The sequence below is a fragment of the Sceloporus occidentalis genome, unplaced genomic scaffold (assembly GCF_023333645.1).
Source record: "Sceloporus occidentalis isolate IW3139 unplaced genomic scaffold, rSceOcc1.0.p SCAF_57, whole genome shotgun sequence".
NCBI lineage: Eukaryota > Metazoa > Chordata > Lepidosauria > Squamata > Phrynosomatidae > Sceloporus > Sceloporus occidentalis.
The window spans coordinates 3,690,588-3,713,138 of record NW_028317037.1 but is presented as its reverse complement, the minus strand read 5'-3'; the positions used below and the strand labels follow the sequence as shown (position 1 = coordinate 3,713,138).

Below are 22,551 nucleotides of genomic sequence, written 5' to 3'. Positions count from 1 at the left end.
TCAATTGGCCCAAAGGAGGCATATGTCACCTGCATATGTCACCAGCAGGATGCCGATCTTTGTGACTTTGAGTGCTGCAGGGTTTCTTTCCAAACCAAGCCTAACCCTGGTTTCTTTTCTCAGAACTTCATCTTGGCCCCCCTGTACACTGCTTTGCGGTATCTTTTGCTGGAAGTGACCAAAGTGCAGGCCCACCAGGAACCCCCTGCCTACCTGATGACTGACACAGAGGCCAAGCGGGGGGAGTTGAGCTCCAAGAAGAAGAGGCTGCCGAGGTGCAACAACTCTTTGGTAAATTGCCATCCTGACTATTAGTTTCATCTGGGTCACTGCTGGGCTGGCTCATGAAAGCAAGCGGAGAACAACTGTCCCAGTTTGCCAGAGGGAATCCTGCTTAATCCTCTGTCACCTTATTTTTTCAGGGGCTTTGAAAATGACCCATTTCTCTCTCCTGCTCCCACTTTCCCTCTTCTCCTTAGTTCACTTCAGTTACTGCAAAATGTGTTCCAAGTTCAAAAAACATGTGCAGCGCATCAACTCAAAAGAGGGAGAGGGGAGGAGAGAAAGGGGCAGGGTCTTGCCAGGAGTTGGAAGCAAATGCAAACTGCTGTGCCCTTCCTCGCTTGTGCAAACTTCATCATTAACAACTTTGGCCATCTTGACCCCCTTCTGGTGTTGCTTGTCCATATGTGTCTTGCTTTCCCCATCTGTGAAATGCTGAGGGATATGGAAGAATTTCTCTGAACCTAAATTGGGGATGGGCCCAGTGGCCCTCAAGCCCAGAGGACTCCCCAGAACTGTTTTTGAAATTAGGAGAGAGATGGCTAAATTCACTATAATTCCTTGGTGACTAAATGTACTTTATATGTTGGGGTAATCAGTATCCCAATGAATCAGTAATATCTCAGAAATGGTCTAAATTTTATTGTTTATTATATTGTATATTATATTGAAAGGATTCGAGACCAACTGGATCTCAAAGGCTGTAGCTTTTTGCTTTCTTGCAGAATTTAAAGTTTATTTCCTGGACTGAATTCTGAAGTGTTGAAATAATATTTGCGATGCACCATGTGCTTTCCTCCCCTTTTGCTTAGTTACTCTCTGGATAAGGCTATTTTCTGTTGCAGGTGACCTTTGCGGATGTAGCAGTATATTTCACCGAGGAGGAATGGAAACTGTTGACAAAGAAGCAGAAACTTACATACAGTTCTGTGATGATGGAGAATTATGAGAATGTGGCCTTTGTGGGTAAGGAACCTGAATCCATTGCCCTTCCTGTGAAGACCGAGGGCCCTTTCACCATTCACTGTCAGAGTGCTTTGTTTCCACTTTAGAATTATAGAATCAAAGCAACTTCCAGACAGCAAGGGCTGTTTGATAGTGGAACACATTCTTTTCTCGGAGTGTAGTGGAGTATCCCTCCTTGGAGGTCTTTAAACAGAGACTGGATCAACATCTTTTGGGGATGCTTTGATTGAGAGTTCCTGCATGGCAGAGGGTTGGACTCTATGGCCCTTGTGGTCTCTTCCAACTCTACGATACTATGATTCTATGATCAGTTATGAGTAATATCTATGGAGGGAGGAAAGGGGGACACAAAATCTGCTTTTTCTTTAATGTTTCTTTTCCATCCTGAGCTTCTTAGCTCCATGATTGATTCAAGAGGCCCTTTGTTTCCCAAAATGCTGGAGTCTGGGGAGGACACCCGCAAGTGCTATGCTTTTAGAGGAATTTGGTTCTTCGCTCAATAGAACGAGATAGTTTTAATGGGGCAACAGTGACCTCTGGATCCAGCCCAGCTATAGCAGGTCCTGAATCAAACAGTACGTCAGAGGTATTTTAAATAGGTTTTTGTGTTTTATTTAGGTGGAAAGCAAAATACACAGACACACATACTACATATAAGTGTTCATGCGAACACACAAGATCTAGGTAACAAAGGTGGGAGTGGTGAATAGATGTAAGGCTTTGTTAAAGGTATCTATTACCTATCCAGAGCTTTATTCCAATTGTTGAGGATTTGGAATGAGGAGAGGTCAGTAGTTCCTGCGACAATTGGGGTTGGTGAGTGGATTGAAAACAAACAGAGTGTCTGTCTGTAACTGGACTGACACTGAAGAACAGCAAGTTGGGCCTGATATTTATACTGAAATTGGTTCTTGGGGCAGAAACTGAGGGTTCAGAAAGATTTATATCTCTTTAGAATATTTCCTGGGTGGGGAAAGAATGGCGTGAACACGAATTGAATGCAGTGGGTGTTTGATGCAAATACCTCAGACAAAAGGGATTACCACACCTCCTCTCAGGTCCTTGTTGGCTCTGAATTTCGATCGCGTTCACAATCCAATGTACACTACAATCTGAGGGTGACGCTCCCAGATGCAGCTCAACAATAACATGGCAGAGTATGGAAGCAAATATCCATTGATAGGTATTGGCAATACACAGACCACTTTCCACACTTAAAAATAAGTCACAGACACAGTAGATTTCATTCAAGTCCTTGGAGGTTCTTTATCTTGAGTTACAAAATAATACAAATGAATAAATGAATAATTTATTACGGCACATGGCCAGCTTAAAAAAATAAACAAAGTAAAAACAAGTATTACAAAGCATCACAATAAGTAAATTGCATTCTACCAATAAGGGTAAACATCAGTTCATAAAATGAAATACTAAACCTTGCAGGTAAAAATTGTCCCAAATAATTTTGAGAAATATAGACTTAAAACAGTAGACTGACTCTATGTCATAATTATTTCAAGATAGAATCATAGAGTTGGAAGAGACCGCAAGAGCCATCCAGTCCAACCCCATTCTGCCATGCAGCAAATTCAAATCAAAGCATCCCCGACAGATGGCCATCAAGCCTCTGCTTAAAGACCTCCAAGGAGGGAAATTCCACTACACTTCGAGGAAGGAGTGTGTTCCATTGTCAGACAGCCCTTACTATCAGGAAGTTCTTCCAAATGTTGAAGTGGAATCTCTTTTGCTGTAGCTTGCATTCATTGTTCCGGGTTCTAGTCTCTGGAGCAGCAGAAAACAAGCTTGCTCCCTCCTCTGTATGACATCCCTTCAAAAATTTAAACAGATCTCTGTTTAGACCTCTGCAGTTGGTTTGCATCATGCCTTGGGCTCTGACTCTGTACTCTATGGCAGTCTCACAGGATATGATGCCAACTGTCAATCAAAGTGCACATTTTTTAATGGAATATTTTTTCAACAGTCCTTTGACTATCGGCTTCCACTGATTCCCTCAAGGCAGTCCCCATCCAGTCTCTTCTTTGCTAGCTGCTATGAGTAAGGATACAATTGTTCCATGGATTTAGGGTATCTGGAACAAGATCATGCTTGGGTCACTCATACCAACTTTATTAATTTATTGTCAAATAGGGAAGGTTAAATGGGGGCTAAATCTGGAGATAACACCTTTCTCTCGTAACTCTGATTTTCAATTATCTGTCATTGTCCTTTATTACAGAAGAACTTGTGAGTCAAGAGAGAGTCCACACAAGAGAGAAGTCACATAAATGCCAGCATTGTGGGAAATGTTTTTCTACGAAGTCACACTTAGTGAGACATCAGAGAGTCCACACAGGAGGGAAGCCATACAAATGCCAGCATTGTGGGAAATCTTTTCCTCAGAAGTCAAACCTAGTGACACATCGGAGAGTCCACACAGGAGAGAAGCCATACAAATGCCAGCATTGTGGGAAATGTTTTTCTTTGAAGTCAGTCCAAGTGAGGCATCAGAGAGTCCACACAGGAGAGAAGCCATACAAATGCCAGCGTTGTGGAAAAGGTTTTTCTCGGAGGTCAGTCCTAATGACACATCAGAGAGTCCACACAGGAGAGAAGCCATACAAATGCCAGCATTGTGGAAAATGTTTTTCTTTGAAGTCAAACCTAGTGACACATCAGAGAGTCCACACAGGAGGGAAGCCATATAAATGCCAGCATTGTGGGAAAGGTTTTTCTTCGAAGTCAGTCCAAGTGAGGCATCAGAGAGTCCACACAGGAGAGAAGCCATACAAATGCCAGCGTTGTGGAAAAGGTTTTTCTCAGAGGTCAGTCCTAATGACACATCAGAGAGTCCACACAGGAGAGAAGCCATACAAATGCCAGCATTGTGCGAAAGGTTTTTCTCAGAGGTCAGTCCTAATGACACATCAGAGAGTCTACACAGGAGAAAAGCCATACAAATGCCAGCATTGTGGAAAAGGTTTTTCTCAGAGGTCAGTCCTAATGACACATCAGAGAGTCCACACAGGAGAGAAGCCATACAAATGCCAGCATTGTGCGAAAGGTTTTTCTCAGATGTCACACCTTTTGAAACATCACAGGATCCACACAGGAGAGAAGCCATACAAATGCCAGCATTGTGGAAAAGGTTTTGCTTCGAAGTCACACCTAGTGAGACATCAGAGAGTCCACACAGGAGAGAAGCCAAAAAAATCCCAGCAGTGAACTAATATTATTTTTGTAAAGAAGGAATACAGAAAATATATTTTCAGAAAAAAAGGTTCTTTTCTTGATTTTTCAATTCAAATCAACTATCAAAACATATATAAATTAGGATGAATTAATCTCCTCTTCTCTTAAAGAGTAGAAACAAGAACCAAGTAAAAATGGAGATTGGTTTTTTGTTTATCTAGCTCTATTTTTCTTTGCTGAAAGATTAAAACAGGATACTAGAAGAAATGAAAATTTAAGAAGTTTAGACACCATCTAGGAAGTATACATAGTTTAGAGATACAGAAACTTACTTGGCTTTTTTCATATATATATATATATATATATATATATATATTCTTTGTATATTGTGTAAATATGTTTAAGTGTGTACTAATGTTTTGTTTTGTATGTATTTTTAATGAATGTTCAATAATTTTTTAAAAGAAAATATATTTTCAATGCAGCCGTGAAAAGGCCCTCATGATTTTGTTTGTAAGGTTTGTCTGTCCATATGTCTGTTTATGTTTTAAAGTTATATTTTGTTAAGTTTACGTTTTAATTGCTATTAGTATAGATCATTGGTTTGGGTTATAAACTTGGCTAAGGATTATGGGTTGTGGTATAGGTTAGCTAGATGGGGGGCTGGGATTTGTTGCAGCTGTCTAGAATAGATATGGGAATGATAGTTTTTGCTATGTGTGGGATGTTTGCTGAAGAAAGTTGGAGGCCGGCATTAAGAGAAAGGGCTAGTTTCTGGGAACGGCAAAGGGGGCCTTGTTATCTGTGGGGCATAGACTGTGGGAATTGGAGGTGGGGGCTAGGATTAGAAGAGAGTGGAGTTTTAGGTTTGGGGGTTGTAATGTATTCATTGGATTGGGGGGGGGCAGTACTGGCTTAAACACCAAATTTCTGACTATGTGTTCTTAATAAAGTTCTTTGTTGTTTCAACACACTGGACTCATTGATGCACAGAAGTTCTGCATTTGCACAAAATTGACCCTTTCTTCTCTCCTCAGCCCTCAGCTCCATTCCCAGCCATAAGAACAGAGGCAAACACACACATATTTATAGACACACAGACAGACAGACAGACATCAGAGCTATATGTACAAAGCAGAGCCTTCCCAGCCTTTCCCTCCTGAGTCCAGCTCCGCAGCTTGGGTTCCATTCTGGAACAAACAAAAAACATACAGCGTCAGTTATATACCGCTTCATACTGAACTAACAGTGTCTGAGCGGTTTCCAATGATAAGCTAATTGCTCCCCCAAAATCTGGGTACTCATTTTAGCGACCTCAAAAGGATGCAAGCCTGAGTCAAGCTTGAACCCTTTCACAGGTATTGAACTCACAACCTTATGGTTTTGCAGTACAGGGATTTAAACACTGCGCCACCAGGGCTCCTTCCTTTCTTCCAAAGGCCGACAGTGAAGTAAGCGGCAGCAGCAGCATGGTCCTTGCAGTCCCTGCGCATGGTCAGGAGGGGCCTTTGGTGGCAAATGTGCATGCAAAGTCTCAGCCTCTGAACCTGCCACCCTCACAGCCTGCTCTGAAGGAGGGAAGTGGGGAGAGCCCTCGTTCGTTCAAAGATTTGGCTGCAGGGTCTTCGGGAGGGGAGAGTTGGGGGTTGTAAGAAGGAAGGAAACCCTGATCTCCTCCCCCAAAGAAAGGCAGTCCTCCTCTTCCTCCTCTCCCTTCCCTGCCCCCTCCTCAAGGGATTCCTTGAGGCCCAGGTACTTGGGGGGTTATGAGAAAAGAGGGCAGGTGGGATCTTTGGAGAGAGGCATGGCCTTGGGGCCCACGTACTTCAATAGCATTGGAAACAACATTATTCGGGAGGGGTGGAGTTTTCTCTGGGGGGAGGGAGATGGAGGGACCCCAAAACCCTTTCTGGGGATACTGACACCCCCCGGCAACCTGGGAACTAAGCTTATAGGCCCACAGTTTCCAGATTAGCGCCCCCCCCCCCCCACATACATACCTTTCCCTTCAAAACAAGCCTGTGGAGGAGGACCAGCGGAGAGACCCTCAGCCCCCCCCCCCCCCCCCGGTTCTGGGAACATGCTGAAAGGGCCTTGGACTCCCTTGAAGGGATGTATGTTAAAGGAGAAGAAGGAAGGAATAAAGGAGTGAAAGTGCCAAGGAAAGAAAAGCATAAAGGGAGTGCTGAAGTTGGGGGGGGGGGCATCTGGGACCTGACTCAGGCATCTTCCCCCCCAGAACTCATTATTAGCGTCTTCCACAGCTCACTTTGACAATTTAAATTACACTCTTACCTCGGGTTACGAAATTAATCCGTTCCGCCGCCATTTTCGTAACCCGGAAGTCTTCGTAAGCCGAGAAAGCCATAGGCGCTAATGGAGAGAAGCCGCGATTTGGTGCGAAATAGCGCCGAAAAGCACCAAAAGGTTATTCGTAACCCGGAATAACCTTCGTAACCCGGAAATTTTTTTTTTTTTTCGTAACCCGAAAATTTCGTATCCCGGCGCATTCGTATCCCGAGGTAAGAGTGTACTATTTCACAGAGAACATCTCTCAGATAAGAGCCGAATTGGACACTGGCATTATTGCAGAGGCTATAGGTGAGGTGTCCAGTGACTCTGTGAATAAGATCATACTCGGTCTATTTGAATCTGTAAGTACCAAAGACATGGACAAGCTCCTTGGAAGTGTGAAGAAGACAACTTGCCCTCTGGACCCTTGCCCTTCATGGCTGGTCATCCAAGGAGGAGATGCACTTAGGACTCACCTGAGATATGCTTCTCTTAGGGAGGGCTATTTTCCATCTTGCTTAAAAGAAGCGGTGGTACGGACATTTATGGAAAAGCCCTCCCTAGATCCCTTGGACATGAACAATTACAGACCGGTCTCCCATCTTCCATTTCTAAGCAAGGTGACTGAGAGGACAGTTGCTCTTCAACTCAATGTAGTCTTGGAAGAATCAGATTATCTAGACCCATTTCAAACTGGCTTCAGGACAGGATACGGAGTCAAAATTGTTATGGTCGCCTTAGTAGATGATCTCCACTTGAATATCAACAGGGAAAGTGTGACCCTGCTGGTGCTTTTAGATCTCTCAGCAACTTTTAATACCGTCGACCATGGCATCCAGAAGGGTCTGAGGAAATTGAGGATAGGGGGCAATGCGTTGCGGTGGTTCTAGTCCTATCTCTCAAGCAGATTCCAGATGGAGATGCTTGGGGACAGTTGTTCCCAGGGCCGGCTCTAGGTATTTTGCCACCCTAGGCGAGAAATATTTTGGCACCCGTCGCCCCTCATAATTATTTTCACTCCTTGATTTCCGCTGTTTCATTTGTTAAAGCTAAACATGACATAAAATTTGGGTTCCAATCTCTCGTCACAGTATTGCGAATTAGTCAAAAAGCCAATTAGGTTTTTACAGGTTAATTGACTGCTGTGATATTTCGAATGGCGACTAACGCACACATATTCCTTTTGCAAGCTGGAAGCATTATTCATTCTAATGATGTGGAAAAATCTGGGTCCCATCCCATGAATTTATGGGGTAGTAGTGGTCCATGTATTACCCCTAAAAACTAAAAATCTTCACCCAAGGGGCAGAAAAGGGTGTCACAAGAAAGAAAACCCATAGGGTCTCCAGGTGAGAGGACCAGGACTGCAGTTTGACACCACTTTAGCTTCCTTTGGCTCCCATGGTGACCAGTTGTACTAACCGCAAAGGAGGACAAGGCACTACAAAATGTAGGACTTTCAAGTAAAATGGAGGACATGACCAGTAAAAGATGAAACCTCTCATATAAATATACATTCATGCTTCTTAGTGATGCTCAAAAGGGAGGACATTTTTGGAATTCCTCCTGGACAGAAGACTGAAATGTAAGGTATACCCCAGAAAAAGAAGACAACTGGTCATCCTGCGGGTTCCATGGTATGGAGCCCTGGGATTTGTAGTTTGTTGTGGCTCCACTGCTCTCTGACTGAGAAGGCGAATTCTCCTCCAAACATTTAAATCCCAGGATTCCATAGCTTGGTGCCAGAGCAGTTAAAGTGGTGTCAAATGGCATTACTTCTGCAGTGTAGATGCAGCCTATGAAAAAAGGATGGGAATGGCTCCAGGTTGAGAAAGAAAAGACACATAGTAAGCACAGCCACCAAGAGTGGCAAGCCACACTCTCTCAGCCTCAAAGGAAGGCCATGGCAAAGCTTCTCTGAACTCATATTGCCAAGAAAACCCCATGGTAGGTTCACCTCAGGGCAGGACAGACCTCCTCCTCTTCCAGGACATGTCCTCCATTCCAACCTTCTGTCCAGGAGGTATTCTAAAGCATCCTCCATTTTGAGCATGACTAAGAAGCATGCATTAACATTTCTAGGGGTGTTTGGAGCTTTTCTTGAGTCCTGTCCTCCCATTTTCTTGAATGTCTTCCATTTTGTGGTGCCTTCCTTTGCGGTGAAGACATCTGGGAAAAAGACCAAGCTTTTAAAGTGAATTGTTGGAGCCAGTGTGGATGTTGTTTGAGCATTGATTAGACTATGACTCTGGGTTCAAATCCCAGCTCGGCCATGGAAATCCATTGGGTGGGGCATCACACTCTCTCAGCCTCAGAGGAAGGCCATGGTGAGCCTCCTCTGAACAAACCTTGCCAAGAAAACCCCATGAGAGGGTGCCGAGGAGGCAGAAAGGACTTGAAGGTACACAACAACAAGCAACAACAACAAGTGATGGGAAGGGATGCAAAGGTGGGTGGATAGGGAAGAATGGGGCCAAAGTCTGTGAAGGAGGAAGGAGTTATGGGGGGGGGGGGGAATGGGACCATGGAAATCCACTGGGTGACTTTGGGAGAGTCACACTCTCTCAGCCTCAGGGGAAGGCCATGGCAAGCCTTCCCTGAACAAGTCTCTATCTTGGCAAGAAAGAGGGAGTCTCACCTCCAAACCCGCAGAGAGAGAATCTTGTGAATGCTGAAAGACTAAGACAGTTCACTGGGCCTTTTGGGGCGTAGAGACCAGCATCCTTAGCCGGCATGAGGGTGAAGATGGCGTCTGCACAGCGCACTCCCTGACTCTTCTCACATGCCGGTGTGACGCTGCACACTGCACCACATCACAGGTGACGACACGGTGTTCCTCTGGTGCTACATCCAGATGACGCAGTGCCAAAGCAGTGCAGAAAAGCCACACCGTTGGCGGATATGGCACTTTTTCCGCAGCGCAGAAAGGAGCTCCGTTTTGCCCCACAGAAAGGCCACGGTGTAGCCTTATCATAGTGCAAAAAGGAGCTGCAAAAAGCAGTGTGTTTGCTGTGGCCCTGATCTGGCGCTAAAAGGGGCGGCCTGTACATCCCCTTAATTTCTAGAAAATGGGGCTAAGATTGGAGTCCTAGGGTTGGCCCCAGCCTTCATCACTCCCAAAGATGTCAATAGGAGGAGGGCTGGGTAGGACTCATGTGTCTGATTTTAATGGGTCTATTTTTGATTTTTTTTCTTCCAATAATCTACATAAAATCATAATGTATAGATAGACAGCAATAAGAACAACAACAACTACCCAGTAACAACAACCATAGCAACTGCAATATTATATGTCTATATTTAATGTTTCCCATTGCCTTCCGCTAAGGCTGAGAGAGTGTGACTTGCTCAGTCACCCAGTGAGTTTCTATGTTGCAGCTGGGATTCAAACACTGATCTCCAGAGTCGTAGTTCCACTATGCTCAAACCACTAGGCCACACTGACTCCTACAACATGGACATCGTTTCACTGGGCCATTGTATGTCATGGACTTCGCCCAGCTTCCTCACCCATGGAGGTCATTTTAGAAGCCCCCTTCTCCTCCTCCATTTCCAGGCTCAGGTCCTTCTGAATGGCCTCCAACTCTCCCAGTTTGGCAGGGACCCTCCCCTGGTTCATCCTCTGCCCTCCCACCTTTTCAGATGCTCTTCAAATGCCATAGTTTCCTCCTCCTGCTGCCATTTCTCCCCTTCTCTTCAGCTCACTGCCATTGCTGCAAACTGAGTCCAAAGGGCAAAAGGAGTCTGCCCTCCATGAAGACAGCCAAGGAGAAAGGAGAGGAGGGGCCCTTCCCAGAGGCTCAGGCAAAAGCAAACAGCTGCAGCCTCTCCTAGTTTGCCTCTCCTTCCTCAGAAAGAACCTTGCAATCTTGATCATATTCTGAGGTTCCTTGGTCACAGCCTCCCTTTGATTCTCTTGGATCCCTCTCCAAAATCTCATGGCCCCACAGAGACTCCCAAGAGAGGAGAGGAGGCCTGGCAGCCGGAGAAGAGGGGAGGAGGAGGGGGCTTCCTTGCTTCAAGCCCCCAAAGCTGTCTCCCTACAGAAGAACCTCCAGACCCCCATCCTTGGCTCCAAAATGGGGGCTCTTCCCCTCAGCCATCCTTCTCACAGAGGAACCAAATTTGGGGGTCTCCCATCGCCATCTCAAGGCACCCACCTTCCCTTTCCTGCCAAGGAAACCCAGAAGGAGCCCTTCTTCTTCCTAAGCAGCCAACGGTCAAAGCCACCAGCCTTCTGGAATCCTATTCAGGCTCCAAGCCAACCACCAGCCTTTCCCAGAATTCCACACTCTCCGTCCTCCCAATGGAGGAGACCGGGAGACGGAGCAATGGGTGCAAACTCCAGGGAAAGAGAATTTATTGTCTTAAACTTGTAATTCCAGTTGTGTCCCTTTATGAGAGAGAAAGGGGATATTATTATTATCATCATCATCATCAACAACAACAATTATGGTAATTCTTGTTCCCAAAACCATAGAACCTTGTGAAATCTCAAAGACTGTGTTTATCACACGGAGGTTTTTGCAGCTCTTTGCAGCTCAGATTCGAAGTCACAGCAGGTCCAATGATGCGAATTCACGTGATAACGTGAGTGTTATCCCACGCAATTCCTTTCTATGGGGGCTCCTTCCGTGGGGCTTCCGCAGTGATTCCAAAGTGACCCCTCATTTTGGCGAAATCGGTAACAAGCGAATGCACAGAAATCGCTTCCAAGCTCACTCCGATTCCACTCCAAATTGGTCTGCTGTGGAATGTAGCTTCACTTCTGCTCTGTTTCACCACCGCAAACCCCCCGGTTGCAAATTTCCCATGATGCAGAGCTGCAATTGCCCCCCATTTCCTTCCGGTGGTCATTTCGCTTTCAGGGCAACCGAGGGGGGGGATTGTTGTTCGCTCCGTTGTTGCTGGGATAAGGCTGAAACCTTTCGTGGGGAATAGGCAGCCAATGGGAGCGGAGGAAGGTCCAGGTAAAGGGAAGGAGGCCACGCCCCCTCAGGAATGGGGAGCCAATGGGAAAATCACATTAGTCCCCATAGACTTCGGTTTTATCAATAAAGAACATTCCTAATACAACACCTCCCTCTTGTGGATACTCAGGGCACTGCAGCCTCCTTGGGCTTCTCACCAACTTCTATCCTGGAGCGCCATCTGGTGGCCACTCTGGGCAATTCACTAATAGCAATTAACCAAATTAAACGGTATATAAAACAAAAACATGAAACAATCTAGACAAGGAAACTGTTACTTGGATTTGTAATTGGTTGACCAGCCGAACCGAAAGGGCACTCAACAATTACTCCTTTTCATCCTGGAGAGAAGTGACCAGTGAGGTGTCCAGTGGAGTTCTGTCTGTTACCCAGTGCTGTTCTTTATCAATGACTTGGAGGACAGAATTGGGGCATTCTTATCAAATTTGCAGATGACACCAAATTAGGAGGAGTAGTTACTACCCCAGAGGACAGGATCAAAATTCAAAATGACCTGAATAGACTAGAAAGCTGTTCCAAAGCTAACAAAATGAACTTCAACAGGGAGAAATGTAAGGTATTGCATTAAGGGCAGAAAAATGAAATGCACAGATATAGGATGGGGAACACCTGGATGAATGAAACTACGTGTGAAAGGGATCTAAGAATCAAGTAGACACAAGTTGAACATGAGTCCACAGTGCAATGCAGCATCTAAAAAGGCCAATGCCATTTTAGGCTGCATCAATAGAAGTATACTGTCTAGATCAAGAGAAGTCATAGTGCCACTCTATTCTGTTGTGGTCAGGTCCCACCTGGAATATTGTGTCCAGTTCTGGGTACCACAATTCAAAAAGGACATTGAGAAACTGGAGCATGTCCAAAGGAGGGCGACTAAAATGGTGGAGGATTTGGAAACCACAAAGGGACAGTCTCAAAGCTTCAGGCAAAGAGCATCAGACTGAAGTCATCACAATGGGCCAATCTCAATGCTTCAGGCAAGGAGCATCGGCTGCCCTCAGTTAGCCTCAAATATCTTCCTTCTCCCCATCTTTGTTATGCCCAAGTTTGTAAGGGCCACCTTTTTAACCTGAGAACGTGTAATGAAAATTTCTCTTTCTGTGGACTTATTCAGAGCAGGGCTAACACAGATAGTGAGACACCAAATTTGGGTTTAAACACTTTACATGTAACATTTATTAAATCACAAACATAATACAAGCATTGATTATCAAGAGCTCTTTCATTCACTCACACATCCATACAATACGCACACACACTTTCCTTCCACCGGACATTGATCAGTTGTCCTCGAAGGCTGGGGATGACATCATTGCTGCGCATTTGGTGCCAACAAAATTAGGGTGAAAGCCAAGGCTCCTTATACTTTTCTTCTCTCTGGCTTTTGGCTGCTGAAGTCTTGCAACATTGCAGCCCATTACTCAACTTCTTCTTTTTGGGAGGAGACAGCTGTTCAAAGAGTCCACGCTTTTCAAAAGCAGATCATTCTGTTCAAATTAGTCCATTGTCCTGTCAGTTCCTCTTTATTGCCACTCAGGAGAAAAAGCACATTCCAGGTCATAGTTCTTTTTTTTTATTGTTAAAATACATAAAAAGAAAAAACATCCAGAAAAAAAATTACAAAACAGATACACATACAAACTTATTTCTATACATTTAACTAAAATATACTTCCTCTCGTTTACCTTGGATATTATATTTTAACATAAACAGGGACTTTGACTTTCTGATTTTCCCTTTTTTATATTTCATTATTATTATTGTAATATTTCATCTTTAAATTCACTATTTTTAACCAAAGCTCCTAATCTTTTATTTACAGTGCAGATTATTCACGTATTCACTTTTACTTTTATAGTATATACGTATCTAGAAATATAAGAAAAGAAAAGAGAAAAATAAAGGCACGTTTTTTACATATTATTTCTAATCCTTAAAGGCAATTATACTTTTTTCTCCTTTTTCTTTAGATATGTACTTTATTAGCAAAGCCCAGTCTTTGATAAATTGTTCAGCGATGCCATCTCTCAATAATATTGTTAGTTTGTCCATTTCCATTATTTCATAGATTTTATTAAACCATTCTTCCTTCGTGGGTTCTTCCTTACTATTCCATTTTTTAGCTAGTATGGATCGAGCAGCTGAGGTTAAATAAAATATAATAATAATAATAATAATAATAATAATAATAATAATAATAATAAATAAAATATAATTTTCCCTGCTTCACCTTCTAACTCTTTGTATGTCGTACTCAGTAGATATAATGTTGGTTCAAAGACAATCTTGCAGTCAGTGATTTTTTGCAGTTCATTGTGTACCATTGACCAGAATGTTTTTGCTCTTTGGCTTTCCCACCAGATATGCATCATTGTACCTCGGGTTTTTTTTGACAATTCCAGCATATATCTTTTGGATTTTTGTAGATTTTTGCCAACTTTACAGGTGTGAGGTACCATCTATATTGAATTTTATAGTATGATTCCTTTATTTTGTAACTTAGCGTGTCTTATTCTCTTAATCCAATTTCTTTCCCTTTCTTCAAGTAAGATTGGTTTCCCGATGTCTTGTGCCCAATTAATCATATATTGTTTAATCGGTTCTCTCTCCGTCTCGAATTTAAGGATGAATTTGTATAACTTTGATATTCGATGTTGTGTTCCTTGAGGCATAAGTTTTTCCACTTCTGTTTCTTCTTTCTCGATTTGATTAGTCTTTTCATCCAGTTTGTATCTCTCCACTATTTGTCTATATAGGAACCAATTATAGTTAATGCCTTCTTGTTTTATTTCGTCTGGTATTTTTAGCCTGTATCCACTTTCTTTATTAATTGTAAGATCTTTATATGTTATCCACTTGCTTTTTATCAAACGTTCTCTTCTGAAGAAGGCCTCGTTCACTGAGGTCCACCTGGGGATTTTAGGTATTAAGCGTGGTTTATATTTAATCCAAATTCGAATCAAGGATTTTCTCATGAAATGATTTTTAAATTCTTTATTAATTTTTAATTTGTTATAAATTAAATATGCATGCCATCCGTATTTTAATCCATATCCTTCCAATTGTAGTAGTTTTTCTTCTTTTAATGTCACCCAATCGCTAACCCAATCTAGGCAGCATGCATAGTAGTAAAGTTTGAAGTTTGCACAGTTGAGGCCTCCTTGTTCTTTTCTCTCCTGGATAGTTTTGAATCTAATACGTGGTTTTTTCTTGTTCCATATAAAGGCAGTCAAATCTTTCTCCCATGTTTTGAAGGGGATGTCATTTGCAATTATGGGAAGGGTCTGGAACAAGAATAACATTTTAGAAGTCACATTCATTTTTACTGTTGATATTCTCCTGATCCATGATAGGTTTAGTTGTGACCATTTTTGCAGATCTTGTTTTATTTCCTTCCATATTGTTTCATAATTGTTTTTGTATAAATCCGAATTCTTTGTTGTATTATTGATTCCTAAGTATTTAACTTTTTTCTGGATTTCAAAGTTTAAGATTTGAGCCAGTTTCTCTTTTTCCTTCTTTGTCATATTCATAATTAACATTTTTGTCTTGCTCTCATTGATTTTTAGTCCAGCTAATCTACCGTATTCATTTATTGTTTTTAATAGTACTTTAACACTTTCCAATGGGTCAATCAGCGTTATCACCATGTCATCAGCGTAAGATTTTATTTTATATTCATTATTTTTAATTCTTATTCCTGTGATGTTTTCTTCTCTTCTTATCATGTTGTTTAAAATCTCGGAGACAGTAATATATAACAGTGGGGAGAGAGGACATCCTTGTCTCGTGCCTTTTTGTATGTTGCATGTCTCTGTTGTATCACCATTTATAATAATTTTTGCCTATTGATTTTGATAAATTGCCAAAATCCATCCGATAAAATTGTTGCCCAGATCCATTTTTTGTAGAACTTCTATCATAAAAGCCCAATTCACATTATCAAATCAAGAAATATTAGTGCAGCTTTTTTATCTGGACTCTTTTCCAAGTATTCTATAATGCCAATTATATTTCTGATATTTTCTTTTAGATGTCTGTTAGGGAGAAATCCTGCTTGATCTTTATTTATCCAATTGTTTAATATTTTTTGTATCTTTCAGCAAATATTGTTGTAAATACTTTGTAGTCGATGTTCAGCAGAGCTATGGGTCTAAATTTGGTTGTTTCTAAAGGTTCTTTATCTTCTTTTGGGATCAGTGTAATAAAAGATGATTTCCAAGACTCCGGGATTCCTCCGTTCAAAATTTCATTCATTGTTGCTTCGAGGGGCTGAGCCAGAATTGATTCAAATTTTCTTATAATACCTTGCTGGGAATCCGTCTGGGCCAGGAGCTTTTCCAGTTTTTAATTTTCTAATTGCAGCTATTGTTTCTGTAATTGTAATGTTCTTGTTTAGATCTTCTTTTTGTTCTTCCGTGATACGCTTTACCTTTTGCTTTTCTAAAAATTCTTTGATTTCTTCTACTTTTAAGGGGTTTTGAGTGAATAACTTTTTATAATAACCAAGGAATGTATTCTTGATTTGTTTGTGGTTGTGAATAATTTTTTCTCCTTCTTTTATCTTCCATATTGTTCTTTTTTCCGTCCTTTTTCTTAGTTTTCAAGCTAGCAATTTTCCGGGTTTGTTTGCATATTGAAAAAATTTTTGTTTGAGAAACCTGAGTTTTTTCTCCATTTCCTCTACTAGTAGTATTGAAATTTGTTTTTGCAATGAATATATTTCTTCCTTCGGTCCTTTTTTCCATTGGAGATTTCTTAAATTTTGTTTCTTTAACTTTAATTTCACTTAATAATTCATTTATTTTTGCTCCTCTTTTCTTATTTTCCTCTGAATTTTTTTGAATGAAAAAACCATGCATAAACACTTTGGAGGCATCCCAGACATTTTGTACTTTCACTTCTGTGTTCATATTTTCTTGAAAGTAAAATTCAAGATGTTTCTTTGCTTGTGAAATTACTTTTTCATCCCGTAGTAGAAATTCATTTAGTCTCCAATTAACTCCTCTAAGGATATCACGCAGTTCCATTGTTATTGGATCATGATCAGAAATTATTTTTGGGAGGCAGTCCATTTTATCAATTTTGGGGATTAAAGATGTTGAGATGAGGAACATGTCCAGTCTAGCCCATGAATTGTGTACTTCTGAATAGTGTGTGAATTCTTTTTGCGATCCATATTTAATTCTCCAAGCATCCATAAGTGATGATATATTTTGTAATTCAAAAAATGAGTTTGGCAATTTGCCCTGTCCCTTTTTAATCTTCTTTTCCGATTTTCTATCTTGTTCTGGATCGATGGCACCGTTCCAATCTCCCATGATTATCGTGTGTTCGTAATCATATTGGGATACTATTTTATTTAGTTTTCTGTAGAATTTATCTTTGTTGTCATTTGGGGCATATATTCCAACCATTAGTGTCTTTCCTAATTGCCATTGTACTTCCAATCCAATATAATGTCCATTCACATCATTAAACAATTCTTTAGCTTGGAATCTTTCATTGACATAAATAACAACTCCTTTCTTCCTTTTTTCTCCTGCAGAGACGAATTCCTTTCCTAATTTCGGATTATATAAATATTTTGTTTCTGTTTTTTTGATATGCGTTTCTTGCAAACAATATATATCGTATTTTAGTTTTGACAGGTAATGACATGCTTTCTTTCTTTTTTGTGGGCTGTTCAGCCCTTTGATGTTCCAAGATATTCATCTGATATTTCTGTGTGTCATCTTTCTTGTTGTTTTCTAATTATCTCTCTTTTTCTTGTTTCTTATTCAATCAAGCTATTCATATTTGTTTCCAATAGTTCTGTATCCTCCTTTCCCTTCTCTTCTTGAACTGTTCTTTCTAATTCCTCTAAAAATTCTTTCGATTTTTGTACTGTTGTTAGTCTGATTCTTTTTTCTCTGTAGGAGAATGAAATTCCTTTTGGACTTTCCCATCCGTACCTTAATTCTAAGTCCCTCAGTCTTTTCGTCAATGAAGAGTATTCTTTCCGTTTTTTTCAAAAGTTGACCCGGAATATCTTTTAATAATTGTAATTCAACTCCATCTACTGATAGTTTCATTTCAAAATGCTGCTGCAGTATCTGGTCTTTCATCTGCGTTCTCACAAAATAAATCACAATGTCATGAGGAAGTTTCTTTTGTCTTGCTATCCATGAGTTAATCCGAAAGGTCTTATCCATTTCTACTTCCATAAGTTCTTTGTCTCTTCCGATTAATTCCGATAGTATTGTTGACACATAATCATAAAGGTTTTCATTTTCCTGTTCTGGCAGTCCTCTTATTTTCAGACACCTATCTCTCATTTTCTGCTCTTGTATCATTTTTTCCTCTACAAGTTCATTTCTTTTTTCAGTCTCTTCTTTAAGCCTTTCTTCCAGTTCCTGATTCTTTTTCTCTAAATCTTTTACTTTGTTTTTCACTTGTTTCATGTCTGTGGTAAGTGTGATTAGTGAATGTGATAGTTCTTGTATATCTGTTCTTATTTCCTGTTTTATTTCACCTTTCATCCTTTCCATATCTTGTCTTACTTCCTCTTTGTTCCTTGTCATCTCTTGTCTCATTTGACGTATCTCTTCAAGTAGGAGCATATTTGTATCTGCAGTTTTGGGTTGGTCAAATGAGGGCCTCCTTGGTGGTTGCTGTTGTTGTTGGAATTTAGTTGCTTGTAGTCTTGTAGTTATTGACATTTTTAATACACTTCTCAACCTTTTCCTTCCCCCCATAAATTATATTTACCACCCAAAGATTATACAGTTTCCGTTAAGCTTAAACCAAATATTCGAAATATATGTAAATATACAATTCTTTACCTTTGTCTCAAATGAACCTTGTTCCCATAAACAATAATTGCTTTGGCTTTATGCTATAAATCAATATGGAGGAAAATTCAGTAAGATTATAGTTATTTTGAGCCCAGGCTTGTTATATACAACCTGTATTATATACTATCTAACCGGATATCCCCCCCCCCCCCCACACACACACACTTTTATGTTAGCACGCAACAGAACAATTTTAAACAAGCTCAGTATTACAACCTTGCTGATCTCCGAGTGGCCCACTTATTTTCCTCCCACTGCTTTCTTAAACCTTATTTCTGTGATTTATTCAAATTCCCCCCCCCCCCCCCCTGTTGAATACCAGGAGTCGATGCAGTGCAATTTAGGATATTATGAAGGTCTGTCTTTCAGACTCTTCGTTGTTCTTTGTGACTCTCTAGGCTTGTTATTTTTTCCACCAAGTTCAATTTCCTGCTTCCTGTCTCCATATGTTGAGTGGCTTTGAAAACGCTGACCCGACTAGTTCATTTTCCTTGTAAGGTTGGTTTTGATGCAATACAGCTTTTATTTTTGTCTTATTATTGTTGTTATTTTTATTTTCTATCTCCTTCTTCCCGACCGACCTCCGTCTACCACCTCGTATTCCTCTGCTCCTTCTCCTTCCCTCCGACTGACCTCCGTCTGCCGTTCCGCGGTCCCCGGTTCCGCCTCCTTCCCTTCCCGGTCTTAGTTCGACACACCTGAACAGCACCCGGCTTCAGCTTCCAAATTCCTCAGCCTTTCCTCGTCTCAGTTGCCAAATCCCTCCTTCACATCAATGCTCTGCACGGAACCATCTTGTTTAGTTCTTTAGCTTGTTTTAAAACACCATTCCTTGGTTCTTTGGTTCTTCAGCTCTGGGTTTAAGTCAGAACTCACACATTTGTCTTACATCTTTAACTTGGACACCATCCACTTCATACGGTCCTTTAATTCCTTTATGTCTTCCTCCATTCGATAAATGTCTACCTGGGGTTCTTCTGTGCTGGGGCGGCTGCCAGGTCCCAGGCTGTCTCTCTGCCCCCCGACGGCCTTCCTTTCCCCAGTCTGGGGCCAGAAACCCAAATCCTCCAGTGGTGGCCTGGGAGGTGTGAGCTTCATAAGGTTTCCCAGCCTTGGGCTTGGCCCCTTGTTCCTCTGAAGAAGGCACCTGCTCCTCCACCACCGGACTCTTCAGAACCACCAGGTTCTCCAAGAACTCTTCTTGTTCCTGAGTCTCCATTGGAGTTAAATGTGTGAGACTTTGCAAACGGTGAGATCTGGAGTCAGTCCTGTGCTCAAAAAATAAAACCCATTTGAAACAAAAGAAGCTTTATTGATGAATCCAGGCAGAAACATCCATTAACACCTTTTTGCAAAGTCTGAAGTCCAAAGGCAAAGTCCAAAGTCCAAAGGGCTCCCTAAGCCAGCCCCCAATTCCCAAGATAAAGCAACACAAGCGGAGGTTGCATAGATACCAACGTTGTGTATACTCCCCCTTCCCTTCTCCCAGACAGCCTCACCTTGAAGAGAGATGTTCTCAAGCCAGCTTCACTCCTTCTTGATAACCATTCTCCAGCTCCAACCCCAGCCCCTCTCCAAACGCCCTCCTTCTTCTAAAAGCCACTCTGTCTTTCTAACATTTCCCACTACATGCTTTCTATGACCCATCACTCTACACTACCTACTATGAACTACAACTATAACTCCTACTTTAACTCTAATAATCAAACCCTAATATTTTACTCTTTATGACAGAACCCTTATACACTAGTTCTGACACGCAATGGGCCAGTCCCAATCCTTCAGGTATACAGCACCAGTCTGAAGTCACAATTCTCCCGTCTCAACCTTTCAGCAAAGGAGCATCAGCCTGAGGTTGCAATGGGCCAGTCTCAGTCTTTCAGGCAAGGAGCATCAGCGTGAAGTCATAATGAGCCTGAGTTCAAATTGGACCATCTGAATCCTTCAGGTAAAGAGCACTACCCTGAGGTCACAATAGTACTATCTCAATTCTTCAGGCAAGGAACCTCAGACTGAGATCAAAATGGTCCAGTTTCAATCCTTCAGGAAAGAAGCATCAGCTTGAGGTTGCAATGGGCCAGTCTCGATCCTTCAGGTAAAGAGCACCACTCTGAAGTCACAATAGTACCGTCTCAATCCTTCATCCAAGGAGCATCAGACTGAAGTCACAATGGGCCAATCTCTCAGGCAACGAGAATCAGCCTGAGATCACAATGGGCCAGTCTCAGTGTTTCAGGCAAGAAGCATCAGCCTCAGGTTGCAATGGGCCAGTCTCATTCAGGTAAGGAGCACCAGCCTGAAATCACAATATGTCATGAATACCTTTATTCATGCATTTATTCATTTGGGATTCATGCCATAAAGGTTATAGGTTTAGGTTTAGATTAGAGTTAAGATAGATGGGATTTATGGTGGGTTACAATAATATTTTTTAATATGTGCTTTAATAGAAGATACTAGAAAGAGGTAGAGAGATCATGGCTGAAGAATGTGATTGTTTGCTAGGATTGGAATGTGTGGGAATCATCCTTCTAACAGAGGCTTGAGTTTAAAAGACTGGTCTCTGTAAAAGGAGGGGGAACATAGAGATTTATTGGTATCGTTATATTGTATTATGTTGTTATGGGTTTATGCTTATTACGTTTTTATACAGTATCATATTAGATTGGGATTGATGGGGTTTCATTATATATATATATATATATATATATATAGTTAAGCCATAATGTTAATTAAACTGTTTTGTGGCTGAGTTCTGTGGTCCAAAGCCACAGATGCAGTGGTTGAGAGAAGGCACATGAGAGCTTAATTGTCTTTAGAAACGCTGCCAGAATCCCAGATGGGAGGACACTGCGCAGAAAAGGGCGGGAGAATGCTGTGCGGGAAAGGGCTATCCAATTAATTAGCTTTATTGGTTAATGGGGTGGGGTTAATTGATATGGTTATAAAAGTGATATATCTATACTTTCTTTCATTCCTGACAAAAAAAGTCACTTCTATTGCATGTATCTCCTTCAATGACAGCTGTTCCTTTTTCAAAGTACTGCCTTTTGTGTTGTAAAAGGAGCTGCAATTAGGACCCTGACAAATATCTCTCTCCCCTTCTATTCACCCTGCTATCCCAAAAGAGCAGGAGAGCATACCAAACCAGCCACAGAATGTTTCTCTGCTCTTGTGTAATGCCAGCTCAGTCAAAAATACAATGCAGATAGTCCATGATCTCCTTCTGGACGAAGAGGCTGACCTGGCTTGTTTCATGGAGACCTGGCTGGGTGATGATAGCTCAGCCACCTGGGATCAGGCCTTACCAGCCAGGTTCTCCATCAGTGAGCAGGTAAACAGACGTTGCTTTGGTCCATAAGACAATCTTGCTTTGGCCAGGATACCTATCCGTAAGATTGACTACATCGAATGTGTTTGCCTCAGCTTAAAGACTAGTCAGAATTGCTTAACAGATTCCCTAGCAGAGCTGCTTCTGGATTTGCCTAGGCTTTTGGTCCTGGGCGACCGCAACATCCCCTCAATGCCCCTCCTCAGTATGCCCAGGGATTGCCAGGGCCTAGATGCTGCTGCTTATTCTGCTGGCTGCCTTTGCAGGAAAGGAAGATATGCTCCTGGGGTTCAGCAGCCTCCCCTTCCTTCCCCCCTTTCTTACTTTGAGGAGACCACAGTGGAGCCCAAGGTGCAGAGCTGGACTCAGGAGGCAAAGGCAGGAAAGGAAGGCTCTGCTTTGGAAATCAAGCTCTCTTTGTGTATCCTGTATGTTTGTGTGTGTGTTTGCCCCTGCTGTTCTTATGGATGGGAATGGAGCTGAGGACTGAGGAGAGAAGAAAGGGTCAGTTTTGGGCAAATTCAGAACTTCTGTGCATCAAAGAGTCCAATGTGTTGAAATAACAAAGAATTTTATTGAGAACACATAGAAATTCAGTGTTTAAGCCAGAACTGCCCTCCCGAATCCAAAGAATATATTGAAACCCCTGTGAGAATTACGTATT

General features: G+C 41.8%; 2 protein-coding genes and 1 long non-coding RNA gene across 3 annotated transcripts in view; 2 read left to right on the top strand and 1 right to left on the bottom strand.

Moving 5' to 3' along the window:
- Positions 1 to 22,551, top strand: part of LOC149287725 (uncharacterized) — a 415,509-nt gene that overhangs the window by 329,864 nt on the left and 63,094 nt on the right. The window lies entirely within an intron of this gene.
- The window catches only part of LOC149287727 (uncharacterized), a 253,773-nt gene that overhangs the window by 219,726 nt on the left and 11,496 nt on the right, over positions 1 to 22,551 (bottom strand). The gene's annotated exons all lie outside the window — the stretch shown is intronic.
- Positions 1,104 to 4,749, top strand: LOC149287729 (uncharacterized). The gene is made up of 2 exons (XM_089492506.1): positions 1,104 to 1,248; positions 3,485 to 4,749. The coding sequence occupies exons 1-2, from the start codon at positions 1,215 to 1,217 to the stop codon at positions 4,468 to 4,470; spliced, it is 1,020 nt and encodes a 339-aa protein (XP_089348632.1). The 5' UTR covers positions 1,104 to 1,214; the 3' UTR covers positions 4,471 to 4,749.